This window comes from Branchiostoma lanceolatum, chromosome 7, assembly GCF_035083965.1.
Source record: "Branchiostoma lanceolatum isolate klBraLanc5 chromosome 7, klBraLanc5.hap2, whole genome shotgun sequence".
NCBI lineage: Eukaryota > Metazoa > Chordata > Leptocardii > Amphioxiformes > Branchiostomatidae > Branchiostoma > Branchiostoma lanceolatum.
Genome location: NC_089728.1, coordinates 5,570,106 through 5,595,413, shown reverse-complemented (window position 1 = coordinate 5,595,413; position 25,308 = coordinate 5,570,106). Strand labels below are relative to the sequence as shown.

At 42.1% G+C, this 25,308-nt stretch overlaps 2 protein-coding genes across 2 annotated transcripts in view; both read right to left on the bottom strand.

Annotated features, from left to right (window-relative positions):
* LOC136438825 (plexin domain-containing protein 2-like) overlaps positions 1-5,401 on the bottom strand; it is a 48,144-nt gene extending 42,743 nt beyond the window's left edge. The window contains exon 1 of the mRNA XM_066433794.1: positions 4,606-5,401. Within this exon, the coding sequence (XP_066289891.1) occupies positions 4,606-4,702 (97 nt within the window). The 5' untranslated portion in view covers positions 4,703-5,401. The remainder of the gene's footprint in view (positions 1-4,605) is intronic.
* Positions 5,402-20,473: 15,072 nt separating this feature from the next.
* On the bottom strand, positions 20,474-23,064 carry LOC136438824 (interferon regulatory factor 5-like). Its single transcript, XM_066433793.1, has 3 exons — positions 22,894-23,064; positions 21,752-21,924; positions 20,474-21,352 (listed from the first exon to the last, which is right to left on the bottom strand). The coding sequence occupies exons 1-3, from the start codon at positions 23,062-23,064 to the stop codon at positions 20,887-20,889; spliced, it is 810 nt and encodes a 269-aa protein (XP_066289890.1). The 3' UTR covers positions 20,474-20,886.
* Positions 23,065-25,308: the final 2,244 nt, after the last annotated feature.

Sequence of the window (25,308 nt, the reverse complement as noted above, 5' to 3'; positions counted from 1 at the left end):
AGGATTGTCGTGAGACACGTACATGTCTCGACTATCCATTATCTAGGCTTTGGTTCCACAGTGCTCAAATCTCTCACCGCTCTAGCCGTTTGTCTTGGAGTTGGACAGATGAACACACGGTCATATCGATTTTCTGTCAGCGTGTCTTCCAGCAGCCCTTCCTGGACGGAGATCCAGCTATCTAGTCTGCCTAGAGTATGTAGATCTTACACTGCTTTTAAGAGCAGACGTTAAGTAAGAAATTTGAATTTGGAGGACCCAATAGGTACACTTTCAGCCAGATCAACATAGATGTCATTCATATACACAATCTGTCATTGTGCAAGGATCTACTAGTAAATCTTTTGTCATGACTTTGAAAGATTTTCCGCAGAAGCTCAACAGTACAGCGAAAGTGCGATAAGTATTCCTTACAAGCAAGGTTGAAGTGTATGCGCTCACGTGCTGACTGAGAGTTTGCACTTGCAGAAGTTTTATACTGTATAAAAACTTGACGTCCGTACAGTTCATACTTAAATCATAAGCTTTTTTTCAGGTCTTTGTATTTCCCGGGTAGTTAATTTTACCGTAAGGTCAAAAGAAAGTGATCCCTTTATGCACACTGCTATACTCTTATTTGCATAAGACCCCCTCCAGCTGCACTATAAAAAGCACGAGGCACATTTTTACAATAATGACAGAAACATGTGAGCAGAAAAACAGCCTCACATTAGGGAGTCTGCTGTCCAAATTGGGATGAAAGTGAAGTCGTAGAAAGATACCGGCAATATCACCGCTATACTGCTTCAGAACACATCGTGGGGATATGCATTAATATCAGTTATTAAATCAGGGGCGCTGCAGTAGAGTACTGATCAATTTACTTTCTAGTCGTGTCTATTTCGTGTACTCTTATTGTTGAGTGAGATCAATCAGATGTGGAACTCGAGACGACCATCAGACGTGAAATGGGGAAGTGCAGCGGGCTGGGAAATTTCGCCTACGGACACGTCATCACGGAGGCTTCGCTGACAGATGACTCTCATGGCACCCGGCTTGTCAGACGTGCTGGCGTGGGCAAGGGTGTGGACCTGTCTAGGAGCCTGTTTCCTCTCACAGGGTATATCAAAGACATATTCTAGCCCTTATTGTATCATTAATTCGGATGTCAAGTTTATGCTATGCGTCGTATTCTGTTTGATAGTTGTTGCCATACATTGTACCGTGTACAGTTGTCGTGAAAATAAGGTTCTTCTGGTCATATCCTGATGAGTATCAACATTATTCTGTACAATATCATCACAGCATCGCCAACGTGCTATGGAGAGAGTACACGGGTTTGTTTGTGCATAACTTCATTGTAGCTGTGTGTGTAAATGCTATTTTAAAGGTTAAAGGACCGCGCTCTTTAGGTGTGACAAATGAGATTCTAAGGTTAAACTTACATACCTTATACTATACTACCCCATACTCCACCACGTTCTTTTGTACGATATGTACATATCTACTTTACCTATGTATTCCATACTTGTACATGTTAAAGGATAGAAAGTAGCCGTAGTCACAAACACGCACCAAACAATGCGTAATACCAGCGCTGAGAAAGCGTTTGTGCGCGGGCAAACTCAAAGTCAATGTTAAATTCTGACAACGTTGGGGAAATGTCTGAGTGTGTCGTTCTGCCAAACGTTGATCTCCAGAGTGAAATTTCTAAATACTACTTCAAACGAAGTGGGTGAGTTCGCACCAATTTTCTTTTCAACTCGGAGCCAAGACGAGACTCTACAATGACGCACTCGGGTAACCGCACTTACATTGACGCCACTGCTGACATTTACTCTGGCTTTTTAATTGACGACTTCAACGGCAGAACTTTAAAATCACATGGCTTCCCCTCCTTCCGCCAGCCAAAGCCAGCTGAGAAACTCTCATAAATAACGTCTCGAGCTGCCGTCACCACAATAGGCGTTTGACATGGGGTTAACTGGAGGAGCGAAAGATGTTGAAATCCTTGAGCTTTAGGATCAGCAGTACTGATGAAAGTGTTGGTGAGGTTCCAACACGGAGACGCCCAAAATGCACCCATCTATCATCTATCTAACATAATAACTCTAGCAGTGGGAGACTTTTTCATGACTTATACATAATTTTACCTTTTGAAAAAATCGTAGACGGAAATTGAAGGTTATCAGAAGATGCTAGATGCAGAGGCGTTGGACAAAAGTCATGAGACTTCCTTAATCCAAGATCTCCACACGTTCGTCTACGTTGGTGTGAGAGTTCTAAGTTAGCCGGAGCCAGATGCGTTTACAGCCACGTGCGATCTTATGAATAATTCAAGAGGTGATAAACCATCGGTAATGACATGGTCCCTGCACTTTCAGCAATCAGGAGGCGGTCTGCTCACGATGGAATACGGGGAAGATGAACCGGCTGTCTAACGGAAACTTTTCTTCAAGCAAATACACAAACGTAAAGTCGATACGAAAATAAGTTTTATAATTGCATATAATGATACTTATCCTGCCTCTGTAACTGTACCCGTTTTATTTTTTAATTAAGGCGGTGGAACCATTCTGATGCGCACCTGCTCATATACATATCCGGCCCGTGTGTGCATCACATGCATATTACCAGTACGTGTGCAGCTACAGTTAATAGATTGATTTACCGATGCTGTACAATGTGAAGCAGAAGAAAGCTTTTCCACTGTGGTTTCAGATATACAATCTAGACCGGTTTTATGGTAGTTTTATGATAGCCATTATAGTTTTCTTGGCGCCGTTCTAACAGCGGTAACACCCTTTTGAGACTGGCATTAGGATAGTATTCTAAGTCTGTAATGTTAGGATTTTAGAATTCAAATTTTTAGCACCCGTTTCTTTAAAAAAAAAACCTACATCGATACCATTCTCACACACGGCCCCCTCCAGAAGCTATCACGACCTAAGATGTATTATACTACATTTGGATTACGGTTTAAAACCGCTCCAGAACCGAGATTCACATTGGCAGAGCGACCGTAACACAAAGGAGGGTTTAGATGGGTGTGCGGTGATAGGCTGCGGGTTGATAAAGACGAATATGTCAGGTTATCTCCTGTGCCCAGTTCGGTGATGCACTAAAACAAATCACATTGTAATGTCCCTTCCTTAACAACGAGAGGAAATGATATATTTGAAAATGTGCTTCCTTCTTATTGTGGCTTGCTTACTTATTGTGGCTTGTACTTTTTCCATCTGCCCATTTTCCCTCGCAGTAGGGAATGAAGCTTCAGCGGTTCAGAAATGCGCTAGCGCTACAATTACCAAGAGACAAGGGATGTTATTTTGTAGCCCTGCTATGCCATAATGTTTACTGTCTGAATCAATCAGTGCGAACGTCTCCCTTGCGTAAGTTTAATGGATTTCCTCGATATATCAACTAGATCATGTTTCTTATTACAATTACAACCATCGTTACAACCAGCGTAGCTGAAAGCATTTTGCAAAATGTAAAATGAGACATCTAATCGATGAGGACGTCCATGTAATAAAAACGTAAGACAGAAAATATCAAACTTATATATCTAACTCTAATGTTCGTACTGAGGCAATAAAACATCAAGAGCATTAAGATATCTAGGGGGTCAAACTTCAGACCCCAGCCATTTCTTCTCCAACTGGACTCTACGATAACCCCTTGACTTGTGCCACACGGCATGATGCACTGCTTTTGTAAACTAAGTTGACTATACAAAATTTGAGACCAATCCAAAAAGAATCAGTACGCTTGACGACTTTCTTGCGTTGGTGTTCTTCGCGCGCGTTCTGACATTAGCCAATGAGACCCTACCTTTCTGTTACAAAAGAACAACCAGATAACCGTCCTCTACAGTCATTTTCCCTTCCCCAGATAAACTCGATTGAGTGTACCTCTGGAGAGACGTTGTGCTTTCCATGGTAATGACGTGAAAGTAGCTCGTGATGTCTGGGATTTGTTCCGCCAGTCAGCCCACTATGATCTTCGGAGGCCGTTGCTTACAGAGTCATTAACCGCCTCGTCAAGCACCGGGAAGTTTCGTCTATCTGATCGTCTGACCGACATGTTATAGTTACGCCTGGAATATCCAGGCAGTTACCGCCACAATACTAATGACCGCCGTCTATCTTTGGAGCGAGATTTCAAATAAAGTCTGAAAGCTTTAAACGACCAGATTCGTGTGCAGCGAATTCCAACCGCCGCAACGTTGCTTAGAGACGTCGCCATGCCGCGCTAGCTCAATGTAGAACTCCCATTCAAATTCCAGCGCTACAGAGTCCATTCATTGATATCCCAATGTAGCTATCGTGGCAATTGTCGTATTCGTTATGTACGCCGTACAGCCAGACATACTTAGGGCCGGAGTATGGATCTCGTTCAGATCTAATGAGATAGCCGAAAGAAATCTCATATACATGGCTGTCAGCACAATGACTCCTCCGTATTACCAATGTATAGAAAAGGCTACAATTCCCCGTGATGACTAAGCAGAGCGTGCCTGGACATAACATTGAACATGTATAGGGATGTATGTATGCGTCTATCTCTGTACATATTTATCCATCACTCCATTCATGCAATGGTTTTATATTGTCTGAAACTCACCTGTTTCTGCTCCTCGTTCACTTCCAACTAGCAGGATGCGTGAAGAGATGGCTAAAGCCGCCACGACCAGTAACGTCCTTCCACGTGCTCGGACCATGTTGTCCAGAACCTTCCTCGCTCTTCCTACACTGATCTGTAGAAACCTCCGCAAAACCTGGCCTTATGTCAGAGAGCTAGCTGTTGTCGCCGCGCCGACAGGGGGGCTGAGTGCGAGTCCGGAAGTCTGGTCGGTCCGATGTGTTAAAACAACCCGGGCGAGACCGTTTGTTACGTCGTGTGGTCGGGAGGTGCTACCACTCTGTGCATCAATGCGTCTCTGTGGTGTGGTTACCGCCTACCGGCCTGCGATACGTGGCGCAGATAAAGTAATTTAATTCAGGATCGTAGCACTGCCGAGTCTCGGAGGATTTTCCCCTCGCGATCGAAAATTGCCCGCCAACTCTCTATGAGCCTGCTGAAATGGGCGAGTATTTTTCGTCCAAATAACTACGGTTCCCATAAACGTCTGGCGCTCGCGGGGTCGATGGCGGGATTCAATCTTGTAGAAAAACTACCCAGTTCCGATGAAATTTACGACGATATAAGCCCAGGCGACCGGGGCCAAATTGCTCTCCGCGGACAGCTAGCGGCTCCGTCCCCTGGCACTGCCCGTGCTCATCACCTATCTGTCCCGAACGTCGATGTTTACCGATTTTGTGGACGGGGAACCAATTTAGCTAAATTTACCGCGATCGAAGCCGCGAGAACGCGACAGTTCTACGCCAGCGCTCATTGGAGATGTTAAGGAATACAAATGGCCAGTTGTGGGGGAGAAAGGGCCTTATATTTACGCGCCACGCCGTACGTTAGCGACGTCATCAACGGCAATCCAACAAACCAATCAATCATGACTTGGAGGCAATCAAGAGCCAATGAAAATGAAGAGCGCAGCCAACTTTAACGACAGAACAGGGGGGACCGTACCATTTGCACACATGAGGGCGGGAAAGAACACTTCAAAAACCCTCTTTGTCAGCTAATTCCAGGCACTAGAGGAGGCGCCGTGGAATTCCAAAGAGAGGCACGTGTTGGAAGGGGTTCTACGAATTGATTGTAGGTCTAAAAGACGCAAAGCCACATTAATCTTGAGGTTTTCAAGTGCTTCAGTTCTAGTTGTTTCTGTTTTATTTGATGCTGGGATCCAACTTAAGGGCATGGTAGATATAAGGTATCCCTTAAAGGTGTGCCTATCTGTGACTTTGAGGTTGTCGTTTTTATAGCGTTCTTAGCTAGAACTTTCGTAGACATTTATGGGCACCGCTCTTATCAGAGACCGTGCAGACTCTTCGACATAGATAGCTTCCTACATCAATTCATAGCCACAGAGCGCTAGATATGTGGTACGCTAATTCATTCCTTATGACTATATATCCCTGATACGTTGATGAAGGTTAGACATCCAGGTAAACAATACTAATATACAATTTAAACTCTACTACTGGATAAATTACAGAGATTATTTCCGGACGTTTCGGATGACATCCATCACCCTTCTTCGGCGTCGCTAGAATGACGCTTATGCATGAGTTTGTGACTTTGCCATGTTCAACCGGTTTTCTAGTTTATTTCATGTAGTACTGATTAGTTCTGCTTGTTCATTCTAGTGATACTGAAGAAGGGTGATGGACGTCACCCGAAACGTCCGGAATTAATCTCCTTAATTTATCCTGTAGTAGAGTTTAAATTGTATATTAGTATGACTATCCTTAGCCATGCCAAGGACGTACTCCTCCTTCGTGTTCGTCTGTACATTGTGTAGGTGTTTCAGGAGATGCATCCTATCTCAAAGGAAAAGGTAATGAGTGGGCTTTTCATGTTTGTTTTAAAAGTGTTAATGCTTAGCCCTTATTGATCTTGTTAAGGATGAAAGTGATTCAGATGTGAGGATGGCTATGAATTAACCATACAGATCCAAAATCCATTTGAAAGATTTTCTCAGATAGGTTATATTCTACCTATTGGGAAATCAAATGTATACACAGCTTGTCCTCACGCAACACGATAGGCAGATAGCGTGACCAGGCCAACAGATGTACATATTTTTCATGCATGCCAACATTTCAAGGCGGAATGTCAAGGCTCCAACTCTTTTCATCATTCTTAGCCCCGGAAATATGCACTCTCTGCAGAGAATTTTCCAGATGTGGTGATTGTGTCATGCTCCATATTATCATTCCTTGTAGGTAAGTGGATTGACCAGAACATGTCAAATAGAATGGATTTGTCGAGCTAATGCGTTGTTGAACCTCACTTCGTCCCCTTGTGACCCATAATGACTATATGTATATATGTATATATGTATATATATGTATATATGGAAAATAAGTAGTCAGCAAGACGTGCCCTCATTTGACATCGTAAGTCATTCATAGCTAGCCTGGAAGTCATCTTATTTCTACCGGGGGCTCCTACACACGCTACCCTAAAAAAAAAATGTTTTTAGGGCAGCGAGTGTAGGAGCCCCCGGCGGAAATAGGATGGCACCCAGGCAAATTCATAGCAATCTATATCTTGACCTGAAGATGCAAAGTAAATTTTCTGTGTCAAATTAATGGATTGTACAAATCTTAATGCATTTTGGCTAATGTTTGCCCCGATGTCATGCAATAATGCTTGAATACATCACATCAAAGAATTGGCGATAATCTAGAATATTGTTTAGGTTTTTATCTTACATCTTCTATATTATAAGTTTTCTTTTGCATTCCTGTTACTGTAATATCCTTTAAATGCAACTTTTGAAAAATAATAAAAAAGAATTTGCGATTTACATACACATCTAAAATACGACTGTAATTTACACAAGTCCCCGGGGTTCGCTCGTTCCACACACTTCCCTCCTCCTTATCCGCCCACATCACCTGTCCTAATGTTCCGGTCCCAGCCCTAATGTACCCGTCTGCTGACGGAGCATTAGATCGTGCCATGTTATCCGTGACCCCCCGCGACCCCAGCCAGAGGCGGCACCACTGATACAGCATGGCAGGTCGCGCTTTGTCTGCTGTGAGCGGATTACCTCACAAGCCGCAGCCGAACACAGGCAGGATCAGCCACCAACTCAACGCTAAATCTCGGCTTGGAAATGTCTGTTGACTTCACTTTGAGAAGTTGACATTAGCACTGGAGCAGGAACACAATGTCGATGCGGTACCATAAAATGCTGCGTAGAATACTAAATCTTAAGCAAAAAAAGACTACAATGAGATATAACTTTATGATGCAGTTTCACTGTACTAAAAAAAGTATGAATAGCAGTAGTGTTAGATACATTTTCCGTAACATGATGGATAGACTTTATTAACAGTTTATAAAAGATCAACGTATTCACTACGTTTTCTTCAATATTGCATTACGCACTCGACATGCACTTGGTCTTCCTTTTAAGATACAGCTGAATCCGATACGTACTCGAAGTTCAAAGCCAAGTGTACGGTTGCCGTCCGAGTGAAAATCGTTAATCGATCTTAGCTGAGCTAGATTTCTCAACAATCTCTTCAGACGTTCCTTCAGACGTTCGGAGAAATGAACCGACTGTATCGAGACTAATTGAAAAGTTTAGTTTAGTTTTGTTTAGTTCGGACCATGTTTACATTAGCTACATAACTGGATGATCTGATCAGTTCAAAATTAAACCCAAAAAAAAAATTTTGAGCGACATGTATCACATCTTACGTATGTAGAGTCGATGCTCAATTAGCTAATTGGCTTCCTTTACAAAAATAATGGGGCTTCATTGGTTAAAATATTATGATGTTTTCATTGCTACCTTTCGTACGTATAACCCCACAATGATCAAAAGTGCTGGGTGCTCTTCTCATCCCTTCTTTAGTTTGAAAGCTTCTTGGCAAAGACTCTCTACTCTGCCTATGAAATTTACTTAAATGGATTATGTTCACGTGCTACGACACACTCACGTCGCATGTAACACTATCCCGCACTCCATTCCTATAATCAACAACGGAAGAGCAAGCATACGTATCAAAAGGGTTATGCAGAACAAAGTTCGTTGCATTTGCTGCCAATTTCATGTCCCAATGTCACCGTTACTGAAACGCAATAATACTGAATGAAGTAAAGATATTCAAAAGACCTTAGCTTTGAAATAAAATTGCCTGACCATAAGTCTTCCAATTTTGTTACTTAATGGTAATGACAGGTAGTATAATCCTTCGTTCAGGAATGAATCGTCCGCTGAGAATTGGAGGATTCTATCCCAATAAAGCAAAAAGAACGCAGTTGCTTAGTCACATTTTTGTACTTCAATTTCTCCAAATAAGCAGATTTCTCTAATAAGCACCGCTGGTATTAAAACTGATTGATGTCGAAACAGCTGGCCATGCAGATAGGCATTCGAGCCTAAACCATCGAGAAAGCCACACCCTAGTCTGGATGTGGGCTAGAAGAAAGTTCTAAACAGGAACGTGCGGCTACAGTGTCTTTTCTGAAGATACGGCGTGAGTGTGTACGGTTGGCTTGAGGTTTGCCGACTACTTTGTCTACCCAGCTGGCCATGCCGATGGTACCTTATCACAATATGATCTACCCAAAAGCTTCTCTTCAGTTGTGCCCTGCCTGCATCAACACAACCATTCAAACAACACATGCCCCAGATCTGTCACCCTGCGGATTTCGCTGATGCCTGATGAGGTGCAGAGAGGCAACATCCGCTTTCTTCTTGTGGCGGCTTTTTGTGAAGCCCTGAGAAAAGATGCTTTGTTAACAGACAAAGATATGCGGGATGCTCCGTTGCTCTTTGTGTTGTTGAATGAAAGGTTGGTGCAATGGCGCGAAGCCTGGGTGGTTGGAAGGGTGCTCAGGTCCTTGCATTTGTAATGGCTTGAGTGCTACAGAACAATGTGAATATGAAAGGTTTTGGAAATTTCACAGACGTAAAAGTTACAAATTCTAAAGTCAAAATATCTAAACAATTGCAATGACAAGGATTGTACATTTGTCAAGGAGACATTTTCATTAGCAGGTTTGTTTTTTGTTTGTTCAAATCAGGATAGCTCTAAAACGCTATGGATTCCAATTCTTATATGATATCATATCTACTAAGTGGTTAGGTCTTGACGAAATTAGTACACTATTAGATTTATGGCCCATTTTTGGCGCTGCAGATGTCGGAACACGACATCGTCTTTGTTTTGATTTTCATCTCATATTTACGGAAAGTAAACACCTGTCGTTAACTTTATAATTTAGACAGTGGTAGGTCTGTTCTTTGTATGGTATAGTTTACGCATCAATATAGATCATCCTAATTACACGTAGTGATAAATCATAAGCCCTTGAAAAACCTTTTGAATAATAGGTTTCCTCCATAGCAGCCTACTGTCCAATTCATTTCCAGTCAGATCTTTCTCCAAGGATTTGCTCGCAAATGTCCGAAGTCGTTCGAATCGTCTTGGCACATCTCCACGTCGAAATCCCCGCGGGCTGTCTTTCCATCTTTCTAATGTACATAATAGACTCCCGTCCTAATGACTGAATCAGTAACTAGACTTAACTTCTTCCTGCAATGGGCCAATAAATTCGAAACCTCATTTCCGTGAGATTACGAGATCTGCGCGCGGATTTGACCCCACGCGACCGCCCTTGTCGGGCCCGAACAGAACTAGACATTCACCTCCTGGGACCTCCATCTTTTGTCTTGAGTTACACTAATGTCCACAGGCGTTGATTGTGGCGATAATTCAACACTTAACGCTGACGTCCGAGCTGTGGATGAAAGAGAGACACAGAAAGCTCCTGCTCACGACGACCAGCAAGTAATTGACTTTTTATGCTGCTGGCTTTTTTTGTAGCGGTCATTAAGAAATAAATTACGCTCTGACTTTAACGGTAACGGCCGTACAGTTGTGCCTTAATGCGCACATGCCCTCCTAGGGGCAATAGTTTTCACCATATTTCTTCAGCCTAGGGCACGAGTTTTTATGTCACATGATGGCCTGGGCTCGAGAAGTCAGGTCAAAGGCCAAATAATCCATAGAATCCAGCCATACTACTGCCGGTTGCTGCAAATTGATAAAAAGGACAATAATTGGGCATTAAATAGGGTATATTACGACCATATTATTACCAACATTGGTGACTTCAGACGAGAGATGACTTTCAAATGAACTGGCTTTTGAGATACTCGATGATTTTTCATCGCCAAAATGAATTATTTTGCAAGACTTTTGAATATAGTCGAAACATATTTCAGATATTCATTATTCACTTAACATTTACTGAGCTCGTCCTAGTGTGAAATGTATGATACATATCGCAGCCCAGTATGCATACGCACATGTATTTCTCTTCTTCTTCCTCTTGTCTACGAATTCTACAATATGACAATATGCTGTTATGATTTATGGCCGGAGAGTGAATCTACGGTTCTCAATTACGGACTTGCCTCCGCCCTCCCTGTTTGATTGACGTTTGGTCCTGAGGGACTCTGGATGGGTGTGTAAAGGCGCCCCGCCCTTGTATTTACGACTTGATACCTCATCTCATTTCTTGCCGTGAGCCTTTAATGCTTCCATGGGAGACTGAGAACTGCGGTGATACACACATGCTGCTGCTACATGTGAATATATGCTGAGTCCAGTGGAACATAGCTTCGATCAACAGGAGTTGTTTTGTTGATCGATCTTTCATCCATTTCATCATTAATTGAGTTCAACCATTTTTGGTAACGCAAACCGTAGGTCCCTGCTAAGAATTTGATACGATATGATATTTTCTAATAGTCGTTATTACGGTCTGTACTGTGGCAATAACTGCTTCCAATGAACAATATCATTTTCAGCATATTGGAACAATTCCACTTTTGATGATTCTACGTGCAAAGTTGACAGTGTAGTTCCACCACTGGTTTGTGGTTTGATGTACATGTATGAGTTTCCCCCAGTGCAACGCCGCGTATAGAAAACTCTGCATAACACGACTATGGAAATTTGAAAACGCAGGAAAGGTCCAGAATAAGAATTGACAATTCTGATACATTATATACATTGAAAGTATGTGGTCACCGGCACAATATACCTTGACATTAAAGAAATACATCCGTCCCGGAGTATTATCCGGCCCCAAAATAGTCATACATCAAATGTCATCGGATCGAATGGTGTCAGTCCACGACAGTTTGGGAGCTCTTTACCTTGGAAACCTAGCATTTTGTGACCACTACTTGTACGAGGGTACTACTTTAGCCTTGGAGTAATCGACGAATGAAACCCTCTGGCGCCTGACACCATTATCACCACCATGCTGCAGGAGTCATTTCCATAGGCCACAACATCTGCATCGTAAGTAGATCGCTATCTAGCTGTTACAAAGTCCCATTGTTGCAGCACTAATAAACTGCTCAATCGAAATACACGTAATGACTAATATTACGTCCGTATGTCGCGGCCAACTGTTATCGACAACTGGGTGGAGATATTGGATTTGCTCATACAAGTAGTACCTACAAGTGTATCAGGGCTGCGATCATCCGTAATAAGGCTCAGTATATCTGCAGACGTCAAGTAGACGCCGAGCTGGAGAGTGATGACATAATATTTTGCGACTGGTCTGGGCCGAAGAAGGGAGGGGGGAGGGAGGGGAATAAGTTACTTAGATAGCTCTGGAAAAAACACACGAATAGGTTAGAAGAAGGATGGATAGCTATAGCATTAGGTAGTATTAGGTATTGTTACAACAATAGTTCACTGTCATGTGTATGTTTTTCCCTATATTTCTACAATGTACCTGCAATTAGCCCTCGGGCATAAACTTGCAATAAAACTTCCCATTGATAACGGGAAAGAATCATGAACTAACGAAAGCCAAACGGGACGGATTGGAATGGATGGGACAAATGAGACAGAATGTGCCTCAACCGATAACAGATCTTCAATGATGATGATGATTTATTGTGGACAATGGCGGGATGCTAATTTCAATAGTACTGTGATTAACCAGCACTAGTTACAAATCATCTAGTGTTGGGTTTGATCCCTACTCTATAGGCAGTGGAATAGTAACTACAGCCACGGAGGCACACACTTTTGATCATTGGAACAAGTCTGTCCTTATTTGTATGAAGGACGTGTTCCGTGCGCTAGACCCAGGTAACCAAGTTCTCAGTTATGATCAACTCTCGGCGTGGCGAGCCGGCAAACTTGTCTCTTAGCTTGTCAGTCCGGCCATCTTTATCGCGTCGAAGTTAGCCATTTATCTCCACATGTGTCATCGCCTTCCCTACGGACTGCCTTCTGAAAGCAACTTTTCAAAGGAAGCCGTCCATATGGACTTGGTAGAAAATGGGTAATGTTGGGGTAAACCTCATTCATCTTCACACCAAAGTGTCGAGATGTAAGACTCCTGTATCTTCCGACCATCATGAACTTAAGTCTGTAGGTAGTAAACCGGACCATTCCATAAATCACCCGGACCATTCCATAAATCAGGAGGAATACAAAAGTTGAAAAGCTCATTCTTCAAGCACCGTTACATAGAAGTTGTGTGCATTTGGTCGCATTAGGAGGGATGTAGGTGAGTTATGACCGCAGTAAAATGCACAGATGCGAAGCCACATGACACGAAGGGGGATGAGAATCGACAAATCTTTGCCCAAAATACGTGCAGTGGATGCGTAAAACTGGTCATAGCCCATTCGTCATTCAGCTTAAGTGTTAACTGTGGCGTGAAACTGTTCACTGAAAATAAACGAGTCGTGCATCGACCTGGCAAGGATACTGATATTGGTCCCCTTTATTTCCCATATAGACCCGGCGATACGTTTGGAATCATTGACTCTTCTGATGTTGTTTTTGTACCTGCCCACTGGATTGCTGAAAGACTTTTGATATGGGCTGAACGAGACCTGACCCCTCATGTTGTCAATCATGTCTGGAGTTGTAGGATTGACTTCGCTCCGACGATGTCAATGATATCATAGATAACATGTGGACTTGGCCCAAACAGCTGTCAATCATGTCAGAGTTACAGGATAGCTGAGAGATAGAGCTCTGACTCTCTGATCAAAGTTTTAGATTTTGACCAGGCCGTCTGTCGTATGTCTGATGTTTTCTCTTTCCCCTTCTTTCTAGAGTAGAGTAGAGTAGAGTAAAGTAGAGTAGAGTAAAGCAGAGTAGAGTAGAGTAGTAGAATTTTCGGTCAGGAAGGACTGTTCCAGTTCAGTTAGACCGCTCTTCATTGTTGAAATTCCTTTTCACTCATTGCTGGTTCAATTTCCTGTCATTACTTTGCATTATCACTCTGTCCGGGGCAATCTTTGCACACGAGATGGCTGCTGGCTGTGTGTAAATGCATGCAGGCACACACTTAGCTGTGAGAGTGTCCTTATTCTGTTCATCTACATCTCTACGGTTGAAGTCCCCTGGGCCGCCTCCTTCCAAATAGCCGGTGACATTTAGCAGTGTTAATACAAACCAGCTTGCCAGTGGTGTTAATGCACAGAGCTTCAGGGGACACTGTGTAATTTCCACCTCTGCCTCTGCTGATAACGTTGGGAAAACATAGGCAGGGATTTCACCAGCGCCAGGCGCCTGAGCCTCGCCCGTCTGCCCTGATTTCTCTCCGCTGAACACATTTATCCGAAGCCAACCTCTCCGGGCTTATTTGAACAGCTCTTTGGCTCAGTCCAAATTTATGACACACTTTCTTTTCTTTCCGCAAATTGCATCGTCATAAACCGCGTGAATTTGATTTGTGCTTTACATTCGTTCTTCGCCTTTTCAATCAATGCAATCTAGTTTTCTGGCCGCGGCGGTCGGCGCACTCCATTTGGCCGTCCAATGGAAGATCGGACCTAACGGGGTCTCTCACCTCCGGTGTGTAACACTGGAAACCCACCGGTAATGAAACGTCAGGAATTATACAACATTACACGGGATGTATGGCATGGGTAGGTCGTATATGTGTCCGATATTTATTCTTGAGGCTTTTCATGCCCGTAGCCAGGGGGGGGTTCGGGGGGTTCGGAAGAACCTCCCTACAGGCTTGAAGGTCCACTTTCACAGGCTTGAATGTCCACTTTTTAATGTTCAAGACCAAGGCGGACTTATTTGTATCCACAGCAACGCCACAGAGGCTAGAATCCTAGAAAAAACTTTGTCTCTGACTTTTCGTCTGAAATTCTCTCAAAAACACAGGAAATGCCCTTTCAGAAGGTTCAATTCTTAAAATTTTGAAAACTCCAGGGTCCAATTTTTAACGTCAAAGTTGACTTATTTGTAACACCAGCGGAGCTGGAATCCTAGAAATACTGCTAACTTTGTCTCTGATTTCTTTCTGTGAAATCCTCTCAAAAGCACAGGAAATGCCATATCAGAAGGTTCAATTTTTTAAATTTTCCGGGGGAGGGGGATACCCCCGGACCCCCCTAGGCAGCTCGCGCCTACGACATTAAAAAGAACCCCCCCCCCCAATCAAAATCCTGGCTACGGGCATGCTTTTCGAAGGTTGTGTCAGAAGAATTTCTGACATTTCTGACTCTGAAAGCCTGTCAGAAAAAAATATATATGTCCGAGCTAATGTGCATATCGTGATAGCACGTTACTAGAGCACAGAATGGAGATTGAAATCCAGCTACGAAAGGATTGGAGGCAAACATATAGGAGTATGATACGGATGTGATATACGCCTCTTCGCGTACATTGTGGGTGTGATATATGTATAGTCGACCTGCGCTTTTCAGTCACACATAACGTATCCTCCTTTTTTTCTCTCCCTAGGCCTCTCGCAAGATGTGCACATGTTTGCACATTTGAAAAGGTATTTTAGTCAATGATACCCTCCCCATTTTTGAAAACTACTGTCCGATCCCTTGTTGTAATTGTAAGTGTGTATGAACCGGAGTGTGACCAATTCTCCACACGTTTGTGTCTTCATCTGTCGTCCCATTAACCGCACAGACCGCCGGGCCTCACCGCAGTCGATCAACTGATTAATTCTGCGGGATTTATTAGGTGTGGTCTGACGGCTACATATTTAATCGCCTGGACAGCAGGCCGCTGCGTCCTCACGGGACCGGTCAGTTAATTGTTTGGCAGTCACTCAGAAAGATGCGCCGGTCCTTTGTCATTGTGTAAAGTCTGATCTGTACGTGTGATTTGCATCTTATTTAAATTCATATGTGTGGTATCATATACCAACTCTGTAGCTATATACTATATTTACCACTACCACTTCTGTAACTACTCCTGCTCATATAACATACACACATACACACACACTCTCTCTCTCTCTCTCTCTCTCTCTCTCTCATTCTATATACATGTACTTAGTATCTCGCTCTGTCTCTCTCGCGGAAATCGGGATCTGTTACATATACATACTATTTGACACCCAAACTGCAGCCTTTCACTTCGTTTCTTTCTGTCAAATACTACAGCAGTAATGCTTAACAATGAGAAATTTAAAAGTGCTATACTTTTATATCTGTAGGAAATTTCGTATTACATGTGACATAACTGATAGTGTCTCCAGCTTGACAAGGTATAGTGCTGAATTTCCTGAAACAAGGAAGTAGACATTATGAAAAGATGTCAGCCACTCCGTCAAATGTAAGGTTATGATATTTGCTTCCCAAATCCCTCTTTTATTGAAATTGTATTATAGATGACATCCGTCCTGCATGAATTTGAAAAAAAAGATAAACATTCATTCCAGCGTTCTAATCAAAACTGCCACAAGGATTGATTTGTTGTGCAACAAACGTCGTGACTGTGCACACTAATGTAAGTAGATACAGCTCTGCCTGTCAAATAGTCAAATTCGCAATCATATATCAACTCCATGTGCATGACACAAGTACATATACAGTCGTTATTATAGTTCATCGCAGTTCAAGAACACTTGATAACACAGATATTGGGAAGAAACATTAATTCCCACATGATAACCGGCCAACTTTCACTCAACCGAGCCGGGGACATACAGGCTTAAGCCCCCCTATCACTGGACCCGCGGCACGCTGGCGGCGTCGCTGCGTCCTAAGCTGGATTTGTGTTACCCTTGACTTTATGATGGGAATATCATTCAAACGTACAAATACGACCAAAAAGACAACAAAACACACCAAGCTTAAAAATATTAATTTTTTGTCGATGAAATTCGCTTAGTGCTTTGTCAATCCGAATAGTAAATCACTCATTGGAATTAAATCACCACGTTTTATCCGAACCATATTATCAGTTCTTTCAGCAGCTCTTGGTGTTTACGGGTAGAATAATGATATCATATCGCAAACATTTGATATAGTTCACGATTTATATCAGCCCTTGCTAATGTTAAGATGTTTACGCGCAAAGTTTAACACTCATTGTCTATATAAATTTCAAAATGTCATAAGTCAAGCACTTGTAATGGTAGACTAACTCATGATCAGAGTCTAGTATGTGCGGCTGTGTACTATCATGAAGAGATAATGCCAGTAGATCATGCGAAGAAGACAATTTGGACGTACGATTCAAAGTGCTGCAGAACCATATCATCGCTACTGTATGGCACTTTCTTGAAAATACACAGCTTCAGGATTACGAAATCGGACGTTTGCATATGACCTAGCCGCCGGAGTCCTGAGGCCCGATATGCACGCTGCTATCACCGGCTGAACTCCTTGGAACCGGACGTTATAAGCCGTTGGTCAAATGGCACTTTAAATGGAATATCAATGCTTGGTCGTGCAGCGAGTGCAATCTGTTCTTTCCTCACCCAGGTTACAGTTATTACGTTTGCTTAGCTTGAAATGTTCAGATTTAGACCATTTTTCCTAGTGACTTACCTTTTGCTATACTTTTACTCATACATTTCGATATTTCAGGATAAAGAAGCAATATGGGTTGTCAGTCATCTTGTACATATTATAGATGATACTGGGTTTTTATCCCGTTCGTTTATGCTTGCGTCTTTGCGCGTTCACACCTACCCCGCCTACCAATCCATGCTACGGCTCCACGCACTTTAACTACATTTAAACATCAGTTTATCTGCCCAGTACATTTGTGACACGACGCCCCTTTATCGATTGAAACGTCATCATTGACCTTTCCTGTAGAGGAGTTTGTTGAGGTGCTACCGGTGCGGACAGACTGGAAAGGGCAACAACAAACAAGCTGCCAGATTTTTTATCTTAATAATTTAGAAACCATAGCAACAAGGTTACTGTGTGACCAACATACTAACAATACCGCAGCGTAAGCTACGAATACAACAAAGTTCACATCATACATGTAAACATGATACACAAAAGGATTGATTTTGTATCAATAGATGTTGGAAGCAATAGGCCCATTGCTGTGGACGGCCTAGATACAGGAGATAATAATGGTTCAATCTGCCAGAAACCCATGTGAATAAACGCCCCTTTATTGACTGGAACGTCACTTTTGACCTTTCTAGCGAAAGAGGAAAGGGGGAGAAAAGGGATCGCGAACCAGTTTAGCTCAAATGAACTCAATGAACAGATGAGCTACTCTTCCACTGGTCGTGACAGAGAAGACAGACGCTATGTACAGTATTTACAGGTTCATTGTACCGGGGAAATTCCCAGCTCTTTTCGACAAGCACAATGAGCAGTGGACCACGGCTTAACGTCCCGTCCTAAGGACTGCGATCTTTAACGGTAGCGTGCATGTCGGGGCTTCTAGTTCCAGAGGCAAGATCGCTAACCACTGGACTACGCACGCTACTGAGAGGTTGTTCCTGTGCCAGGAACAAGAGGTTGTTCCTGTGCCACCTGTGCGGGCACGCTGGTAAGAACATAGAACAAGACGCTAGATTCTCCATGAGCGACGGAGTTCTGGCGCAAAGATAAAGGTGTACCTACATTTACAGAGATTAGAAAATGTAAACTCCAAGATCTTCCGGTTGGCAAGACATTATCTATGGACCGAAACAGTATCCATTGGCTCCGGTTCGGTTGGCCCATGGATACTGTTTCGGACCAACGAGAGATCCGCTTGGAGATTGTAGAAAATGTTCCTGACTGTGTATTGGTGCAGATTCAGGGTACAGATTTTATATCCATGTTGTGAGAATCACATTAGGTTAGTTCGCGGAAAGACTTTCCCCAAGTGCCATTCTACCATCTTACGTCTGATGTAATCGCAGGCGTTGCAGAATTATCGAAGCGAGCGTTTTGGTGTGACGTTATCAACACAACATTTTGTCCCAGTCCTCTGAATTAAGTCCCAAAAATCGAGGTCCATTTTAATGACGTCACCATATCACGTGATAATTCCTAAAAAGCTGGACATTTGACATTGTTATCATGCATAATTATAAAGTAGAGGAATTAACCTTTTCAAAAAAGTAAGTCACCCTTTGTCCCTCTGTTTGGTACCAAAAAGCTGCTTGGCCCATGGACTAACAACTTTGTTACTGTGATTGAAGTATGAATTTTCCGGCCTATGGGCATTTCTATAGTTAAGGACCACAAAGTGACCGACATCGACGCGGATAAAATCATAGTAGAGGTACCCTAGAGAAGCACGGCAAACAAATATGTTGAAGGTTGAGAGTTCAATAAACTGAAAAAAATTATCTTTAAAAATTAGACGACCACTTTTGAATGGCGTCATGCGGGGTCATACGAAACTGCAGCCGACTCACCCCGGCAGGAAGCTGTGACGGTCACGCGCATTTATACGCCGAATGGGAAAACAGCACAATCCCATTCGTACGATCTAAAAGCCGACTTATTATACTACCATACAGTTAGGTTTGTACCTCGCTGGCTTGCACGTTAAAGGTTTTACATACGGTTCAAGATCTAGGGCGCACTATTTTTTTACCGCTACGTCACAGATAGGAGGGGTTGCGGATGAATACTGTGTGCTGCTACCACAACGGCGCTGATGTCCTCCATCCGTCTTAGTGTGTTTTCATTTCATCCTCATCGCTTCATCCGGGTTCGATCAATTGCGGATATTCTCCGTTCGTCCACAAATGGGATCCGGTGACACGGTGATAGATAGAGCTCCATTAGATGCCGAGATTCCCTTCCCATAACCCCATTTTCCTAAATCTCCCCCAACTTCTTGTCGCATTAAAGTGGAGGAAGGTGGGGCTATCTATCTTGGAATGTTGGCCATACTTAAGGCAAAGTTTTCTTGTTGTCTGAGGGAAACGTAAGACTTGGCACTGCGGTAGATCCAGCATCATAATGTCAGAAATGACACTTCATTCGTCTGGATGTTCTGCTTCAGAAAACCGGGGATTGGTAAGGCTGAAATCCACGTGCCTTGCTTTCAATCTGGTGGAATTGGGCGGCTGTGCACGCAGGTTTAAACACGTCATGGCGTATATAATAATGGTCTTTTCAAATTGAGAAGGCATTGGGAAGTTCTGAACTGTATGCATTTTGCCGTCAATAGAGATGCAGCTAGCAGAGAAGAGGAAAACCTACTGTAACAAATAAAAACGTAGGGCATTGAAACTGGTGTCCTTGAAATTTGCTGGCTGACTTTCCGAATTTGAAATGACCCGTGAGCGTTATCTGACGTTATAAACAAGTGTTGGGAGAAGATTTAATGGTTTTGTTTGAGATTCGCTTGAAACCTACCTTAGCAGATACTAGACCGAGACCACAATATTGGCACCTGCAAATAATATCATTTGTTCATAATTAATTGTTTACCCTTACCATTGTCTGTATCCCCACACACATGTACTGTAAGAATGCTTGTTTTAAATTGGGTTCACTTCTGTGTAGTTAGTAGATCGATTGGAAGACTTGTTTGAATGCTTTTGTACTAGATTCTGTTAATGATTATTGGTGTTCCAAGTAATTGCTATTTATCGTCTTCACCAGCCATGACAAAAGAAAGTCATGAAAGACAAACATTTATTAAACGCCTGTTGTTATTGCGTAAATAAATAATCATAAATAGTACGTTGTACAATATAATAAATCTATATGTCTATTGCTACTTAATATGTCATGTCTGCTTGCATTGCTTAAGTCTTGACACATTCTATGACACTTAAAGTGAAATACTGAAACTTTAAAATACTGTTGATCCTTTATGGGTTAAGTATATCTTAACTGAGTGTATTAGATAAAAGATTGACATGAATTTTGCTCCATATTCATAAAAATAAAAGAAACGTCTCTGAAGTAAATCTGTACTCTGCTTACTTCACTCTTCTCGTCTCAAAGCTGCCCTATAAGACATAGAAATCCTGAGCTGTTCTTAACCTAACCAAAGACTGGCCAATTCTGTTTTAATTCGGTGCTGCCATCTAGCGAGTTGCTGTCACTACTACAACTACAAGGCCGTAGCACATGAAGCTCTGGCCTACGCTAAGGTCTACACTCAAGGTTTGTACATCGCCACCCGCGCCTGCGCAGTCCAAAATTTGGACAGTTTCGTCCCGCTGGAGGACGTTTTCGACATCCGGGGAATCTGACCTTCTCCAGTACACGCGCGCCGCACAGCGGCGAACTGCGTAAACGCAGCCTGCAGAGACGTAGAGAAAGATGCCCTGTCTGAAGTTGGACAGGACCTGGTTGATGGGGTCGTCAGGAACGACAGGTGAGGGTAGTTTTAGCAGGGCGACATCTGGCGGGAGAGTTTGAAGGACTTGCTGCTGTTCATGAGGTGACAGGGCGGGCGGGTAGACAACCCAGCAGTCTGTCTCTAGGGGGTGTAACGTCACTTCAACCCCTCGGTAGAACACTGACACGAGTATGCTGGGGAGGGGGGCGACGTTTCCTGCGGAAACGAAAGGGAAACACTTATGTCAAAACTTAAGTGCGATGTACAAAATACTCAAAGCTGATAGGCTTAAATGCCTGTTGGAAACAGATCTGCCCATCATTGCTTGGGATATAACGCGAATAGCATTACAATGATTACAATAATCCTACTTAAGTTTATCAACTTCTACTATATTGATGAAATATGTATTCTAAAGCCTACTCGGATTAACTGAATGTTCAGAAACATGGAAATGGTAGGATTCGCTGTACCTGGGAAAAACTGATCTGTGAAAAACTGATAACCTATATGATCCTATATATGTCAATCTAAAGAATATAGAACCAAATGATTATTTGATACCTCCAGAATCTACAGATGCACTCTGGGAAGATACCAATGCATCTTGGTCGATGAAACGGTAGACTCTGCAGGGCTGCCCTCCTTCCTCCCGGGTCTGGTCCGAGACTTCCTCAATCTCGCGAGACCTTGCGATAGCGTTCCTCAGCCGCGCCTTCCACTTGGTGGGATTGGGAGGGTTGACTGGCCTTCCCTGGTTCGTTTCCCACTCCTGGAGAAGCTACAAAAGGCGTACTCTTTCACTACAGGAAACATCAGTGTTATATTAAACGAATCCAGGATGACTTCACCCTAAGAGTTAAATGGAACTTTGTTAACTACAAGGAAACGAAAGCTATATTTTATCCTTCTGTTCCTTGTTTACTTAGATCACTTTCAGCTAAACATTACTCCCTCACCTTTGTAAAATGAAAAATGTTATCTCTAAAAATCCATTCCTTTGTTCCTTGCGACTTGCCATTTGTTCATACGCTATTCCGGAACTCGTATCCATAAATGATTCACATCATGGAGCTCTGAGATGATGATGATAACAAGGAAATAGACAAACTTGAGCCATAAATGCTTAAAGCGTCATGTTACAGGAAACATTTTTATTCAGGGAACCCGTATTGAATTTTCATTTTCAATTTTTTAAATCCTTCTATGATTAGTTCCTTGATTCTGTTGTGTTTCTTCCGTAATGAAAATGACTGCAGCTTTAAACTTCTTAGAATGCTTCTGCCAAGAAAAGCAAACCATGACCTTAGCGCTTGGTTACAATCAGTTTGTGGGGATTTTTGTTCCGTCTTTTCCTTTCCTTTTCCTTCTCTTAATTCTTTCCTCCATTTCGGCTTCTGAAGGGATTCTTGACATTCCGTTCGAAAGAGGGAAAGTATATCAATGAAAGTTGATGATAGTCTAGTATACTTGTACTTTCTATTTGTAAATATGTCTTGGCTTGCTGTTAAAAATATTTATACATAGTCGATCTGGGATGAGAAAGTTCGATAAAGACATGTTATGCATTCATTCATTCATTCATTCATTCTCAGAGCAACATAGATAGATGAACATCATTTTAACACGAATACTATTTTAACACAGATCCCACTGCACCTTTAACACTTGTTGTAATATTGTTAACTTTCAAATGATACCACAGGAAACACTATTAATCGCATTACATTTTCTTTTAGTTTTGAACAACCTTGAACAATGTCGTGTCTCTGTTCAGCTCGAAGTTCTCCCCGTCGAACCTGGTCCAGGGGACGGAGAATACAGTCCGGCCGGGCCCCTGCCACGCCAGGCCCGGGTACGCGCGGCGGCCGATCCGGCCCAGCAGGAAGTCAGGTAACTGTTGTCTGCTCGGGCCTGCCATGCGGCCGCTTCGGGGAAATCCCAGAATCTGCAATATTAAGGCCCGAAAACCGGATTCTGAAAGTCAGTTTACTTAGTCATTTCTATACATGATTAGTTCAAAGAACAATGTATAGCAACGTCTATGATGCAAAAATACGACGTTGTTGGGATATGAGAACTCGCTGCAAATCGTGGCCGGAGTTTTTGTAGACTCGCAAAACTAAGGGAATTTTGCGCGGTTTTAAAATGCTCAAAGTATGAAGTTATTACGCAAATATGCTAAGCAAAGTTAGTAGATGTCACTACCATAAAGATTTCAGCATTTTTCGATTTCCATTTTGTAGGGGCCCTGATTAAATACTTAAGACGAAATCAACAACCCCTTTCTTAACATTTAACAGATTAAATACGTTAGAAAAATTCAACAATCCTTTCTTAACAGTTAAAAGATGAAATACGTTAGAAAAATTCAACAATCCCATTCTTAACATTTAACAGATGAAATACTTTGAAGAAATCAACAATCCTTAAAATTTAACAGATGAAATACGTTAGAAGAAATGAAAATCCCTTTCTGAACAGATGAAATACGTTATCCTTTTTGAGAGTACACGTGGCAAGGTGGATATCGGGATTCCCCAGTCTTAAAACTGTGAGGAATAACAAAGAAAGCATGTGTGCACATCTGCAAAATCAACAGAAATACGAGCTGTGTCCTTTATTTCCTATTTCCGGTAACTTTCGTGGATTTCGTGTTCAGGTATTTTATTTTGTATACCCGAAAAATGAATCGTAACTAGCGTAAAATCTCTACCAAAATTATCATTCCCCACCCAGATCACTATAATTATTGAATACTGTGTTTTCATTTGTTCTTTGCTCTTACCCACTGCCATGCTATGCCTCTTTGTATTGCTTTGTATCAAAAGTTTATGAATACAAGACCCTGTACATGCGGCACGATACTTTCAGGACTTGGAGTAAGGTAGAATTACTGTAACAAGTACCTAGAATAATTCTAAAACAAATACAAATTGCTTTGATGGAAAATACAACAGTCAAGAGTGCAAATCAAACTCCCAATGGCCACAACAGTGCATTCACATTTACCGGGTAATTATCTCATTAATGATAAGCAATCTGCGGTTTCGTGGAAAACGACATGGCTGCAAGACTGGATTTCCTCGAAACTGTAACACCGCAAAGACAATCGCTCAAATGATTCGCTAAATGGTGAATAATCAAGAGAAATTTGGAGTTGTCACCGGTGACATTTCAGCCTAAAGGTCGTCTAAGTACAGCAGGTAAATTGAAAGATTTGACCTCATACAGAAGATGCCTTCCGGCAGAGGAAATCGGCGTGACAAACAAAGGGAAATTGGTATTCGTGCAAAAGAATTGAGCAATAGAATTGGAAGATTTCAGAAAAATGTGCGGATACCTTGTCACCTTATAAAATTCGGCGGAATGATTTGCCACCGAAATATTTACGTCTTGTGATCAAGAAAAATAATTTCGATTTTGATCCACGAAAATGAAAGAAACAATATATCTAGTTGACAGGTAGTCCACACAAAAAATCAAACAATCTTGAAAACAAAACTTATTATCTATCATATTGATTGGAAGAAAAAATACAAACCATGTTGAACATTTCTTAGAGTACAAAAATGAACATAAAAGCACGACTAATAAGTTTTTATAATATTCTAAATGCATTATACATTTCTGGTCTTATTATTTATACATAAAGTGTGATTGTACTTTTGCAATACTTACGTTTACTGCCTTGGTGCCCAAACTAAAGTCAAGTGTGCGTAGAAACAATGTCCAGTACGATTTATGCAAAATAAAATGATTGCCAGCTATTTCGATGTACGCCCACAATGTTACGCAATTCTTATTAGAAACAAGGAAGGAAAAACACAGAAGAATATCTACTAAGATTGACGTAACTTCATGTCAAAGTCAATGCCAACATTCCTAACAAACTAGCAAAGTGTCATTTCCTATTTGTTTGAACACGGCATTGCTGAAGAAGTGGTACTGAGCAATGTTTGCCAACTTGACGTAACGTTATGTCAAAGTCAATTCAACATTCCTAACTTACTAGCGAGATGTGTCATTTCTTAAAACGATTGCTGTATTTGGTCCAACGCGTCACTACTGAAGACGTGGCACTGGGCGTTTGCTAATGTTCGACATTACGTTATAGGTGATTCATCGTGGTGCATTCCCAAAAGTGTTCAAAAGTTGTTAGAAC

Bases quoted from the DNA above. Each gene is read 5' to 3' on its own strand.
- LOC136438824 (XM_066433793.1), bottom strand. From the start codon at position 23,064: ATGGCAGGCCCGAGCAGACAACAGTTACCTGACTTCCTGCTGGGCCGG. The intron at 21,925-22,893 runs GTTGTTCAAAAC...CGCCTTTTGTAG, and splicing joins GAGACACGACATTGTTCAAG to CTTCTCCAGGAGTGGGAAAC. The intron at 21,353-21,751 runs AGATGCATTGGT...CGCAGGAAACGT, and splicing joins GTCTACCGTTTCATCGACCA to CGCCCCCCTCCCCAGCATAC.